Source organism: Martes martes (genome assembly GCF_963455335.1).
Source record: "Martes martes genome assembly, chromosome: 10".
Classification (NCBI taxonomy): Eukaryota; Metazoa; Chordata; class Mammalia; order Carnivora; family Mustelidae; genus Martes; species Martes martes.
Window position 1 is genome coordinate 531942 of NC_137898.1, and position 14542 is coordinate 546483.

Genomic DNA, 14542 nt, shown 5'->3' on the forward strand with positions numbered 1-14542 from the left:
AGGCGGTGGCCGACAGCTACAGAACGCCGGAAGAAAATGCCTGTCAGCCAAGACTTGTGTCTACAGCAGAAGCATCCTTCAGACATGCAGAAATTAAGATATCATTACATAAGCAAGAGAGAGGGAATTTGTTGTTCGCAGACCTGCCCCACAATAAATACTAAAGGGAGCGCTTCCGGCTGCAACGAGAGGCATTAAGTCATAGAGTCCACGAAGAAAGGAAGAGCCGTGGTAAAGACGACTGTGTGGGTACGTCTAAAAGCGTAGTTTTTTTTTAAAATGACCTTTTGTCTTTTACCTGGTTTAAAGGACAACTGCGTAAGACAATCTTAATTAATTTAAATACAGTTTAAATAGAACTGTACTGATGGGCTTTTAATGTATAAAGATGTAATTTGTATTATAGTAGTGCAAAGGAGGGGGAAGGGATCAGACGGTGTATATTGGAGTAAAATTTCTCTGTACTATTACAATTAAGTTCATATTAACCCAGATTGGATTGCTTTAAGTTAAGGTGTTAATTATAATGTCTAGGCAACTACTAGGAAAGTCGCTAAAAAAGTACAGAAAAAGAAACAAGGGAATTAAAGTGGTGCACTAAAAAATATCTAACACAAAAGAAGACCGTAAGGGAAGAATATAGGAACAGAGGTACAAGACATATCAAAAATAAGCAAAATGGCAGATAAGAATCCTACCTTATCAGTAATTATTTTAGATGTAACCGGATTAAACACTTGAATTAAAAGGCAGAGATGGGGGCACCTGGGTGGCTCAGTAGGTTGAGTGACTCTTGCTCTAATCTCAGGTCTTGGTCTCAGGGTTGTGAGTTCAAGCCCTGTGTTGAGCCTTCTTAAAAAAATAAAAAAAGCAGAGATAGGCAGAATGGATTTTTAAAAAATCCATCTATACACTGTCTTGAAAAGACACCTGAGATTAAAAGACAACAAGTAAGAGGAAGAAAAATAATGTGCCTTGTAAGTAGTAACCAGAAGAGAGCCCAAGGGGCTGTGCTAGGATCAGACAGAGTAGACGTTAAGACAAAAATTTAGAGACCTAGAAGAACATTTTATAATGGTAAGGAGTGACTCTCAAGATATGTCACCGTAAATGTAGTCACAATAACAGAGCCCGAATTACAGAGACGAAATTCGGGATGAGCTGAAGGGGAGAAGTAGATGACTGTGATATTGGAGACTTCGGTGCACGGCTTTCAGTAACAGACACACAAGCAGCGTGATTAGCAGCGGACAGAGATTCTGCGCTGCAGACCAGCCAGACCTGACATTTATGGACTGTTTCCACCCAAAGCGAGCGGAGTTCACATCCTCTCCTCCAGTGCATGGGGGGCATTCTTCAGCATAGAGTGTATGTTAGGCCATAAACAAAAGCCTCAGTGAATTTAAAAGGATTGAAATCATACAAAATGTGTTCTTTAGCCACAATGGGATGACATTAGAAAAATCAGTAATAGAAGGAAATTTGGAAAATTCACAAGTATGTGAAGATCAAACACCGTCCTCAGGAGCCACCGCGTCACAGAAGAAGACACAGGGTGTTGGGTTGGAAGTTCCTTGGGAGCATCTTGGGCGTAGTCGGACGCCAGGCTCCGTCTGGGGGGGGGAGAGACGGCCGGAGAGCGGGCTGCTCCAGCGTGGTAGGCGGCGGGTTTCATGAGCAAAACAACTTGCAAGTGAGGCTCAGCTCGAGCAGCTGCAGGACCCACGGGTCTTCGTGTCCGCTCACTCTCCTTACAAAGTTTCCGTAGCGGCCTTGACCGGCTTCAGTCCCGTGTACTGTCCAGGTGGTCTCAGGACCGCGTCGCTCTCTCGAGGCCGTCCCTACACTTGCCGCAGCTTGTGGGAGAGGAGAAGCCAAGTGGAACCCACATTCCAAGGACAGGATGGCGGTGAGGAGGTGCCGATTGCCTGCGTCTAGTTCTCCGGTTAACTGGGAATCTCATCTTCTTGATGACCTCCCTCAACAAAGGCAGAGTAAAAAAATAAGATAAATGAAAATAGCCCAATATGCCGGAACGTAAGGGATGCGGTAAGAGCAGGGCTGGGGGGGGCCACAGCTGCGGACACCTGTTTAAGAAAGAAGGTCTCAAATCATTAACCTAATATTTCACTTTGAGAATCCAGAAAAAAAAAAAAGCAAACAAAACCCAAAGCAAGCAGAAAGAAGAAAATAACAAGGATTAGATCAAAGATTGGTTCTTTGAAAAGATCAGCAAAACTGACAAACCTTTAGCTAGACTGACCAAGAAAAAAAGGAAAGACTCAAAATTACTGAAATCAAGAAGAAAAGAAGGGACATTACTACTGACATTGCAGAGATAAAAAGTATTGTAATAGAATGCTATGAATAATTGTATACCAAAAATTAGGTAATTTAAATAAGATGGAGAAATTTGTAGAAAGACCCAAATAACTAAAATTGTCTCAAGAAGAAACAAAAGATCTGCATAGGTTTATAACAAGTAGAGAAATTGTATTAGTAATTTAAACATTTCCCACAAGAATAAATCCTGGCCCAGATGGCTTCACTGGTGAATTCTATCAAACACTCAAGTAAACAGTTCTGCTGCTTCCCACACTCTTTGAAAAGAAATAGAAGGGCACCTGGGGGGCTCAGTTGGTTAAGGGTCTGCCTTTAGCTTGGGTCATGATCCCAGGGTCCTGGGATCGAGCCCCACGTTGGGCTCCCTGCTCAGCTGGGAGTCTGCTTCCTCCTCTCCCTCTGCTGTTCCCCTGCTTGTGTGTGCGTGCTCTCTCTCTCTCTCTCAAATAAATAAATTTAGAAAAACATCTTAAAAAAAAACAGAAGAGGAAGGAATACTCTCCAACTTATTCTGAGGTTATTACTATTATTTTTAAAGATTTTATTTATTTATTTGACAGGCAGAGATCACAAGCAGGCAGAGAGGTAGGCAGAGAGCGAGGAAGGGAAGCAGGCTCCCCGCTGAGCAGACAGCCCGATGCGGGGCTCGATCCCAGGACCCTGGGATCATGACCTGAGCCGGAGGCAGAGGCTTTAACCCACTGAGCCACCCAGGTGCCCCTCTGAGGTAATTATTATCCTAATAACAGGGTCAGACAACACATTATAGGAAAGAAAACAACAGTATAAAATCCATTGTGAATCTAGAAGCTAAAGTCTTTTTTTTTTTTTAAGTTTATTTATTTTTTAACCCTGTGATCGTGATCTGGGCCGAAGGCAGATACTTAACTGACTGAGCCACCCAGCTGTCCCGCAAATACACCCTTAGGATAGAAATACTCAACAAACTAGAAATATGAGGGAACGTCTTGATTTGATAAAGGGTATCTATGAAACGTCTACAGCTAAGATCTGACTTAATGGTGAGAGACCGAATGTTTCCCTTTAAGATTAGGAACATGACAAGGATGTTTCTGCTGTCACTGCTCCTGTGTACTCCTGGAGATTGTAGCCTGGGCAGTGACAAAAGAGAAAGGGAAAAAGGTATCCAGGTTGGAAAGAAGGAGAACGGACCCGGTGTAGAGATGCCACCATTCTGTGCATAGAAAATCCTAAGGAATCCAGGAGAAAACTGTTAGAATTACAAATGGGTTGAGCAAGGTGGTGGTATATAAAATCGATAGGGAAAAGTCAATTGTATTTCTCTACACTACCCATGAAGGAAACTGTCCTATTTATAATAGCATCAAAAAAAGAAATACAGGAGCACCTGCCTGGTTCAGGCGGCGGAGCACGTAACTCTGACCCTTGGGGCTGCGAGTCGGAGCCCCAGGATAAACTGCGGAGGAATAAGTTCTAGCAGCCTGTGAGGCTCTTACAGTTAACTGCAGACAGTTGTTGAAAGGGAGTAAAGGCGTCCTAAGGACGCCCACGTTTGTGGATTGGGAGACACCAATAATCCCCAATTAACCTAGGGTTTAGTGCACCCTTATTAAAAAAAAATCCTAGGTTCCCCTCCCCCTCGCCTTGAGATAAGCTGATTCTAAAATTCACATAGAAATTCAAGGGACTCATAGTCGTCAAATTAGTCTTGGAAAGGATAAGTAAAGTTGGAGGATTCACTTCCCTATTCCAAAACATAAGACAAAGTAATCAAGACAGTGTTGTTATGGTATAACGATAGGTATAGATTAATGGAATAATATTGAGAATACAATACATTTTACATTTTTGGTCGTTGGATTTTTGACAAGAGTGCTAAGTGCCGGTTCGGTGAGGGAAGAGAGCAGTCTTTTAACTAATGGTGCTGGGAGAACTGGACATCCATGCGTAAAAGAGTGAAATGAACCCCTGCCTCACACTATACGCAAAAATTAACTCAAAATGGAACATAAGCCTAAATGCAAAAGCATTCTTGAATTACAAGAAAATACAGAAGTAAATTTTGGTGACCTTGGGAAACGGTTTCTCAGATACATTGACAGAAGTATAAGTGACAAGAAAATTAGACTTCATCAGAATTAAAACTTCACGCTTCAGGAAAGGGAAAAGCCGGGGGCGTCTGGCTGGTTCAGTAAGTGGAGCAGGAGACTCTCAGTCTTGAGGGTGTAAGTTTGAGGCCCGTGTTGGGCATAGAGATTACTTAAAGAAATAAAACCTTAGGGACGCCTGGATGGCTCACCCCGTTGAGCCTCTGCTTTCAGCTCAGATGGTGATCCCAGGGTCCTGGGACGGAGCTCTGCACCGGGCTCCCTGCTCGGCCAGGAGCCTGCTTCTCCTCTGCTTCTGCCTCTCCTCCCTGCTTATTCTTGGCTCTCAAAAAAATAGAGGATTAAAAAAAACCCAACAAAACGGGGGTGCCTGGGGGGCGCGTTTGGTTGAGCGTCTGACCCGTTTTTTTTAAGGCTATTTTCTTTTTCTTTTTTTTTTTTTAACATTTTATTTATTTATTTGACAGGCAGAGATCACAAGTAGGCAGAGAGGCAGGCAGAGAGAGAGGGAAGCAGGCTCCCCACTGAGCAGAGAGCCTGACGTGGGGCTCGATCCCAGGACCCCGAGATCATGATCTGAGCTGAAGACAGAGGCTCAACCCCCTGAGCGTCCGACTCTTGATTTCAGCTCATGGTCTCAGGGTCTGAGATCGAGCTCAGGCTGGGCTCTGCTCGCAGCGCAGAGTGTGCTTGGGGTTGTCTCTTTCTCTCCCTCTCCCTCTGCCCCGTCTCCCTGCTTGGAGGTGCGCGTTCTCTCAAATAAATCCTGGGAAAAAAATACCAGAACATACTGGTGGTTGCCATGGAGGAGGTTGGGGCTTGATCAGAAAAGGGGAAGGGGGTTAAAAGGAACGGACTAGCAGTTACAAAGTAAGTCAGACATGGGGATGTAATGTGTAGCTAATAATACGTAACCACTCAGTATGATGGCAGACGGCAGCTGGATTTATAGTGGTGGTGACCCCTTTTCTAAAAACATTTCCAGAGAGAAAGAGCATGTGAGTGCAGGAGCCGCACATGAGAGAGTCTCAAGCGGACGCCCGGCCGGGCGTGTGGCCTGGGGCCCCATCTCACCACCTGGCAGATCCCAACCCGGCCTAGAGCCGGGAGTCAGACACGTACCTGACTGAGCCAGCCGGGTGCCCCAGGGGCGGTCCCTTTGGAGCGTATATACATGTTGAATTCCTGTGTTGTATACCTGACACTAACGCGACTGTGTGTCAGCTACATTCAGTGAAGAAAAGACGGTCCAGTTCACCATCGGTCAGAGTTCAGAGTGTCTTTATCTTCTGTGGGAGAACGACTTTGACCTTTGAAGTCTTTTCCTCTGATGTTGTCGCTGAGGGTTTCTGTGCTGAGACCCCCTCTTCCTGCATGTGAGTACAGAGAAAATGTGTGGAATACCCCGGATGATTCCTACACCCTTCCGCCCTCACGGCGCTGTGTGCACTTTTTGCTTGTCACCCTGTGTGGTCCTCATCACAACGCGTTGATGGATGGTAGTCCCATGTAATGAGGGAGAAACTGAGGCACGGCGAGGCCACACAGCTGCGGAGTCACGGGGCAGCATTCCGGTCCCGGCTCGGTTGCTGACTTTGTGGACCCCCGTGCTCGCACCTTCTGTGTAACTTCAGCAACAGTATCTTCCTTCAGAAATGGGCTTTTGGGGATGCCTACCTGGCTCAGACAGAGAGTGTGTAACTCATGATCTCGGGGTTGAGTGCCAGCCCCACATTGGGTGTAGAGATTACTGAAAATAAATAAACTTAAAAAAATAGGCTTTTGTTTGGTAAATTTTGGGCTTTAGGTTTACTTAGTGAAATCATTTATACACAGACTAAAGTTCTCTATTTAGACCAAATTTTATTGTAAATTTCATACTTACTACCTTCACATTTTAGTGGTTTGGTATCTTCAGTAAGTTGTCATGGGCTCCTGTACTGTTTCCAAAGTTGGGGTCACAGAACATAATACTGTCAGTTGCTTAGTTCAGCATGCAAACACGAAGAAATCATTAACCAGCATGTTATTCCAGAAGAATGACCGAGGGCGGTAATTCTGAAAAACCAAGAGCTTTTATCGAAGCCTATCCGCACAGAGTGCATTCTTTGCTACTTACTGGGCACAAATTGTAGCTCGTTTTTGGGCAGTGGTTTTGGGCTAGTCCAGGTTATTCATTAGCTTGCAGAGCTCTAAGTTCACTGTGGGTAGGATGGCCTTAGGAGCTCAGTGCCCTCAGCGGCTGCCCGACCTGCTGCATTTAGATAGGGACACACAGGGTGGCAGAGACCAGAATGTCTTCACCGTGGAACGGGTCAAGCTCGGCGAGGCTCATCGCTCTAGTCCAGTTCCTCTCGTCGACAAATTTTCCCTTCTGAAATTGGTTTTTGAAGTCGGGGTGGGCAGTAAACCTCTCCCCATCTTGAAAGTGAATGCTTCATCTGAAAAGATGTTTTGCTAGATTTGCTCCCAGCAGTGTGGGGTGGCTTGGTTGCTCTTGGGGTCCTCTGCCTGGAGAGAGGTACAGTATGAGTGAGCAGAAACTAGCCTTTGCCAGGGAAGCCCTTGACCAACCCCGGTGGACAGGTTGCTCTGCGATGTCCTTACGTCATGGAGAATGGTGAATTGATGGTGCACCGCGTGGAAGGGGCCTCCTGCCTGGGCATTTTGGTAAATTTAGGACATCTTGTTGGTTTGAATGTGTTAACCCTTCTATGGATTATCGGTCACCTGCAGTCATACTAGATTTCCTTTATTTTTTATTTTTTTAAAAAGATTTTATTTATTTGACCCACAGAGATCACAGGTAGGCAGAGCGGCAGGCAGAGAGAGAGAGAGAGAAGGGAAGCAGGCTTCCCGCTGAGCAGGGAGCCCGATGTGGGGCTCGATCCCAGGACCCTGAGATCATGACCTGAGCCGAAGGCAGAGGCTTGACCCTCTGAGCCATCCAGGTGCCCCTAGATTTCCTTTAAAACTTACCTTGGACCGGCACGTTCGAGCCCAGTGCAGCAGTTGGAATTCCCCTTTGGCGTTTTCAGGGTTGACGCTTGGGGATAGCCTTGGTCAGTGGAGTCAGAGCCGCCCCGTGTCCACCTGTGGGCTGTGTTGTGAGGGCTGGTGCTCCTTGGCCTCCATGGTGGTGTCTCTGCGTGAGATGGTGGCCCTGGGCCGTGTCCGGGCCCAGTCCAGTGATTTGGGCGGTCTGGCCTAAACCTGAGCCCAGGGAGGCTCCTGCACTGGGCCCTCCACTGAGGTGTGTCTGCGCACCATCTTGTGAGTTCCCCTCTTGCTGGGAGTCCCTGCGTGGGCTGACGGGCTCCCCCCCTTGAGAGGGAGCCGCACTCATCCTGCCCAGCCTCCTTTGTCTCTGTTGGTCGCCGGCCAGCCCTGTGGCGGGGTGCCTGTGCAAGGCTGTCGAGGTGGGACGAGGTGGGAGAGGACCCGCTGGGGGCAGGGACGGGAAGTGCCTGGGAGACTGAGGTCACTGTGGCAGCAGGTGCGAGGGGCACCCCACCCTGTTGGGAGAGGCTGGGGGGTTTCTTGAGGCCGCCATCCTCACTGCTTAGTTGGAAGGGTGAGGGGGAGGGGACGTGGCTGCGGAGGACTCAGGGTGGGGGGAGAAAGGCATGGCTAGGGGTTCCAGAGAATCTCTTTGGGTCCCCCCTTACGGGAGAGTGATGCACAGTGCATGGGACCTCGTGCGCAGGCCGCGCTGGAGGCGTGGAGGGCACCCTCCGCCCGTGGAAGAGACTCGGGTTTCGTGCAGGGGAAGCTGTGGTCAGATGCACCCGAGGACCCAGCCCGGGGCAGGGCAGCGTCCAGCTTTGGCGTGAACATCCCTGCAGCTCGGGTCCATTGCCTCACTGGGCAGTCTCCTCTTCTGTTCTCCTTTTTGTTGTGCGGTAAAACAGGAGGCCTCCCGGCCCCAGAGGCCGCTCCACGTGCCCTTTCCCATTCACCTACCCCAAACCTACTGCCATCGTTGGGTGCCTTTGCGCCCCTTACGGTCTCTCACATGGGTGCCTCCTGAACGCCGTGCTTCCGTCTTGCCCGTTTCTAAACGTGTCCTGTTCTTTAATATTTCACTCTGCGCTTCTTCCTTCTCCTCACAGCGGTCTGTTGAAGACCCAGGACGTGGAAGGGGCATGTTGGGGACCCTCGTGGGGTCCCCCGTGCTCTTGGCCATCTGGCAGCTGGGGACAGAGGCCAGATCACGTGTAGCTGACGCCTTGGCCAGACTCGAGGTGCTGCCCTGCTGTTCTGGGGGGCTCGTGCTGTGTCTGTTGACGCCTGTGACCTAGCCACTGTGCTCCTCCCTGCTCGGTCCCAGGCAGTCCTTTGGGAGGATGCCAGATGGTGGTCGTCTCATCCCTTCCGTGGATGTGTTGGGATGCTCGGACCGAGAGCCCCTTCCCTTCCTGAGTGGCTGCCCTGGGGGCGCTTCATGTGGAAGACGCACGACAGCTGCTCGGCTCTTTCCTTCCAGTGCCCAGTTTCCAAGTTAACTTGTTCCTTAATATCCTCGACTAATGAGGTGCTTTTTTTTTTTTTAAATAAAATTTATAACTCATGGATTTAAATGTTTTTGTGAATTTTGGCCACTGCACTTTTTATCCTTTTTGAAGCTCAGGCTGTCCCCCCTTTGGCTAATGGCGTCTCTCCATTTGGGTGCCAAGTGTTCCCGACGTGGCCCTGGTGGTGTGTGCTCTTCCATAGTCCTCGTCAAGTCCAGGCTTGCCGTGGGCCTCGCCCAGTCGTGGGGGCAGCAGTTTTGCCGGGAAGCCTGGCTTCTTGTAGTGTGACATGGTGCTCCCGGAGCACGGCCTGGACGTGGGGGTGCGCATGGCCACCCGACGTCGTCTTGTTCTGAGCCTCCTCCGAGGACAGCTGGAGGGGACACACGTGCACATCTCGAGGGGAAAATGCCTCACGAGGCCCTTGTGGACTCCAGCTCAGGTCGGGACAGCCGGGCTTTTCTCCTGAAGCTCGTCCAGGATCTCGAGGACGCTGAGGGTGCCTGGGTAGGTTACGTCCTGATCACTCGTGACCTTCACCCTGTTGCACCATGACAGGCTCTGAGCCCGCCACCATCAGTGTGGTGACGGGGGACACCTGGCCCGGGACCGCTCCTGTCCCGCCTGGCTGCGGCCGTGCTTCACGTTTGCGCTGCCTGCGCGCTTTCCCCCTTCCCGCACCTCTGTTGCGGCTCCTTCGCTGTCCCCGGAAGCCTCCGTGCCCGCTCGCTGCCATGGAGTGTCGCCGGGGGCCTGCCGCACGCCCATGACGCTCTGGGCCCTCGCACTCGGTCAGGTTTGCGCCGGGCACGCCGGGGGCTGACTGTGCTGGATGGAGAGTCCCGGCCGCTCGTTTCCTTTCGCAGGGCGCGGCCGTCACGTCCTTTGCTTCCTTTGCGGGGCGGGGCCGGACTCCGAGTGTCTTCGATTTTCCTTCTCGCATGAGCTGCTTGTGCTTCTTGGGTGTTCAGAGAATTTTTCCCTTTGAAGTCGGGTACTGCCATTAAAGTAGGTGTCGGTTTGTGTTATTCGGGGTCAGGCTTCCCAGATACAGGTGTGGAGGTTTCGGGAAGACCTTTGGGCGGCGGCTGTAGTCTGTCCTGCTGCCGTGCCTTTTCCCTGGGGCTCCTGCTGGTCCCGGGGAGGGTCTCGCTCCGCTTCGGGCGTTGCTGACTTTTTTCTTGGGTCCTTTATTGCGTCCTTCGTTTCTGCTTGGTGTCAGTCGTGTTCCTGTGTCTTCTCCAGTCAAGACCTCCGTTCGTTCGTTCTTGTATTCCTTCTGGGTTAGTCTTCGTGCCTGGAATGGTTCTTTTTATTTCTGATCTACTGGACTCCTGTTACCTGATACCTGACTTTTTCTAGCGGACTGTGTTTTCTTCGTGTCTCTCCGCATGCTTTGAAGGAGAGGGCTCTGCTTTTGCTCGCTTCTGCCGGGGCGTCTTCCCGAGGCACTTGCCTCGTTCATGGGGCTGCTGTTCCGCGCCCGCAGCCTCTGTCCTGACGTCCGCTCCCGTGGGAGGTGAGCCCGGTACTCGCTGTGGCTGATGCGTATGTGAGGGCAGTTTTCTGAGCTGGGGGCGGAGGCCAGGGTCGGGGGGCTTTTCCATGCAGCGCTCGCTCCCCGGCTCCTGCCTCGGTGACCGCTTCTGCAGGTTCCCGGCCCTGCCCTGCTTCCCCGGGCCTTCCCCGACCCGCTGCTCGTCTGCTGCTCGGCGGGACTCGGAGCAGGCCCGGGTCTGCGCGCGGGGGCGGCGGCTGCAGCTCCCCTGGGCCCCACGGTCAGCCTTCCGAGCTCGCCCCGGTCCGCTTCGGGCCTCCCTCCCGCCGGTGCGGCGGGCCGACCGCTCTCCTCTCTCCGTCCTCCCTGGACGAGCCGCGCGGAGTCCTGTGGCCTCGGGGGTTTTCCCGGGGAAGGAGTGCGCGGGCGGGTGACGGCGGCTGCCCCCGAGCAAGTTGGGCCTCGCGCCTGGCTCTCCGGTCACCCCCCCCCGCCCCCGCGCGTGCGCCCGCGCCCCTGTCCGGGGACGCCTCGCCGGCCGTGGCGGGACAGGAGCGCGTGGTCGTGCGTTCGCTGTGAAGCGGCCGCCGCGCGGAAGCTCCGGGTGCGAGGCCGCCGCCGCTCGCCGCAACCCTTGGTCCTGTTCTGCGGCCGGCGCCCGGCTCGCTCGTGTTTTTCCGTCTGTCCTGGTGGTAACGCCTCTCACTTCACGCGCTTCTAGTTTTAACACTTTTCCAGTCCCGGGTAGTACCTGTGGCTCCTAGGAAAGCTGGTCCCGCTCGTTTGGCGTCGCTGCTTCCCCACTGCTGCCCGGGCTTTCCCTGAGCTCCGCTCCGGACCGACGCCTTTCCGCGGCACAGCGCAGGTGCCCGCCCCTCGGGCTCTCCCGCCCTGTAGGGCCGCGTAGGTGCGGCCGGGCGGAGGCGGATCCCTGTAAGCCGCGTGAGAAGCGCGCGTGCACAAGGGGTCACGGGTGCGCACATGCGGGTGCACGCTCACACCCGGACACACTCCCGTGCTCGCACACAGGCACGTTCAGCTGCACACGCCTGCACAGCGGTTTGCCGTGGGGTGAAGCTGCCTGTCGTCTGCGGGTGTGAAGCAGGGGCTGCCAGGATACCATGTTCATGGCCATTTGCGCCAGGTCCGGAAAGCCTAGTTGGGCAAACATAACCCTGTTTAAGAATGCTTTAAGAAACAGTTGGCCCTTGACCTGCCACCCTGGGCCATTAAAGCCCACTGCTCTCAGCTGTTCCCCGTCCCTTCCCCGACCCTTCAGGGAGCCTTCGGCTGCTCCTTCTGTTACTCCCGTGACCGGCTCTGGCCTGCGTGACATCAGGGCCGGTGCCGGTGCCCGGATGCTCCCTCCCAGCCTGCCTGTGCCCCTCGCTCCCCAGGGCCGGCCGCCGTGCTTGTTCTGTTAAAGGTCTCCTGCCCTCCCCCCGCCGGGAACAGTGAGTCCCCAAGCGCAGGAAGTGTCGCTCTACCCTACGTCTTGGCGCTCGGATGGTGCCTGGTGAGTGAGCCGGCCACATGGCCCTTCCTGACCAGCTGCTCCGCCAGGGGTTTTCTAGGGCCCTATTTTTTAGCGAGTTAGTAGTAGAAGAAGAATGATGTTCTGGGAGTGTCCTGGACAGGAGGAGGTTGCTTTGCTGGAGGAGGTGACATAAGTTCCACGAGGGGAGGCAGAGGAGGGCGGAGCATGTGGAGAGCATTTCTGGAGGAGGACGCGGGTGCGCCCCGTGTCTGGGCGGCTGTGAGCACATGGGGCGGGCGGTGCTGCGGGGGGGGGGCTGCTCTGGAGGACTGTGCTCCCCCTGCGGATGCGGTCGCGGTGCAAGGACTGGCCCGGAGACGATGCTCCATGGTGAACCTCGTTCCTGCTCTCACACGGTCGGGGGCTTACGGAGACGTGCTCTCGTCTACAACTCACCGTGTCCCGTGGGAGGAATCGTTTTCTTACACTTTTACAGTACTTGTCAAACTGTGTAGCCCTTAGAAGGTCTCCCACACTCTCTAGGCCTCCCTTTCCACACTTGGCCAAGGTGGAGTAAACCCGAGCATGGTCTGACGGCCGTTCTTCCTCTGATGCGCTCCACGTGCGCGGATGTCGTGGGGTTGGGTCTGGTGTGGCGTCTAAGGCTGTCAGGTGTGTGACGTGCTTTCCATCTCCTTTACACGTAGTGCAGAAAACTTCCAGATTTCATCCCAGATGGTAGAAGTGGATTTACCAGACTTCGTAGGTTGGTGCATTTCATAGAGAAAATTAGAAGCATATTATAGTTAAAACTTCATACTTTTAAAAATTGCCCGTGGCAGTAACAGTCAACTTTAGGAATAAACTTTAGCTGATAATGATTCCTGTGGAAAGTGTTTAGCAGGTGTTTTGAGTGCTCTCGGTTCCAGAACTGTGGCAAAAGGTAGGATTGAAAATGGTGCTGTAGAGCCCTCCTGTCCTGTTGGGGCTGCTTTCCTGTGTGGTGCTTTTACGGACTTGCCCTGCTTTGACCTGGGGGCCCTGTGTGAGGCCCCAGCTTCTGTCCCAACCACTTCCCTGCTGGTTTCGGCCGCTGGGAGACTGCTTCTTTCCTTCTTTCCTTGCCTCCTAGAAGCAGTGGTTCTGCCTTTGACTCTGACGTGTTGGTCTTGTCAGGGGATAGATGTTTGCGTAGAAATCAGTTAAAGTAAAAATGCATTTGTGTTCTCTTTTTTTAGGTAAAAGTAAAGAAGCAGAAATAAAGAGAATAAACAAGGAACTGGCAAACATTAGATCAAAATTTAAAGGTAAGTATGTTCAATTTTTTCCATGAAATGGGCTTTTTTTTTTTTTAAAGATTTTATTTACTTATTTGACTGACAGAGATCACAAGTAGGCAGAGAGAGAGGAGGAAGCAGGCCCCCTGCCGAGCAGAGAGCCCAATGAAGGGCTCGATCCCAGGACCCTGGGATTATGACCTGAGCCAAAGGCAGAGCCTCCCTAGAAATGGGCTTTTATAAATTTTATATATCAGGGAGTAGCCTTCTGATACCATTTTAATTCTTTCAAACCAAAGTTCTGAGCACAGTTACTCTCATGGCTGTGTTACAGTTAAAATGTGTTTGGGGCGCCTGGGTGGCTGTCGTTAAGCATCTGCCTTTGGCTCATGTCATGATCCCAGGCTCCTGGGATCGAGCCCCGCATCGGGCTCCGTGCTCTGTGGGAAGCCTGCTTCTCCCTCTCCCGCTCCCCCTGCTTGTGTTCTGTCTCTCTCTGTGTCTTTCTCTGTCAAATAAATAAAATCTTTTAAAAAAAATGAAATGTGCTTAAAAGATTTTATTTTTTTATTTATGAGACAGAAAGAGTGAGCGAGTGAGTGAGTGTGAGGGGCAGAGGGAGAGAATCTCACGCAGATTCCCTGCTGAGCGCGGAACCCGTTGCTGGGTCGTGCAACCCTGAGGTCAGGACCTGAGTGAAATCAAAGGGTCAGACGGTCAGCTGACTGGGCCACCCAGTGCCCCAGAAGTAAGATGTGTTTGAAGCTAAGCCATTGGTTGCTCTTGACTTTGACAGCTCATGTAGAATTAACCAGGTCGGGTGGCCCCTCGCTGGACCCAGCCTTGTCCCTGACCCGGTTCGAGGTGGAGGTCTCAAAGAGAGGTGCCGCCGGAGGCTGCTCGTGTGGTCTCGGGTGCAGGTAATTAGCAGCTCCCATAAGGAAGCCCGTTTGGCTTTGTGGATGAAGAGTGGACGTGACCTAATCCTCTCAGTAGACCGCCACTTTCCCTGAGAAAAGACCCCCATTTTGAAGAACTGTCAAGCGTAGGATTTTAGTCTTGACTGGAGAGCCTTAGTTTGAAGCCTTTACTTTTTCTGGGTTTGAGATCTGGTTCAAGCGTCCACGCAGCCCGAGAGTGGCTGAGGCTGCCCGGAATTAGCAAGTGGAGGAGAGGGCTAGGACTGAGTCCAAGAGCTGTAGGGGTGGGTGGCCAGCAGAATTTCTAGGAATGGATGGCTTTTCAGGACTTGAGAATGGATATCCTGTGTTATTAAGTGATGCAAAAACTAGTGGAATTTGGGTATTTCTCTGTTGAGCGCTAGGGAAAGTATTGTTTTCTTT

General features: G+C 51.9%; 1 protein-coding gene across 2 annotated transcripts in view; it reads left to right on the forward strand.

Moving 5' to 3' along the window:
* Positions 1–14542, forward strand: part of AP2A2 (adaptor related protein complex 2 subunit alpha 2) — an 81739-nt gene that overhangs the window by 21721 nt on the left and 45476 nt on the right. For both annotated transcript variants that reach the window (XM_080816734.1, XM_080816733.1), the window contains exon 2: positions 13161–13229. In XM_080816734.1, coding sequence (XP_080672860.1) covers positions 13161–13229 — 69 coding nt within the window. The remainder of the gene's footprint in view (positions 1–13160; positions 13230–14542) is intronic.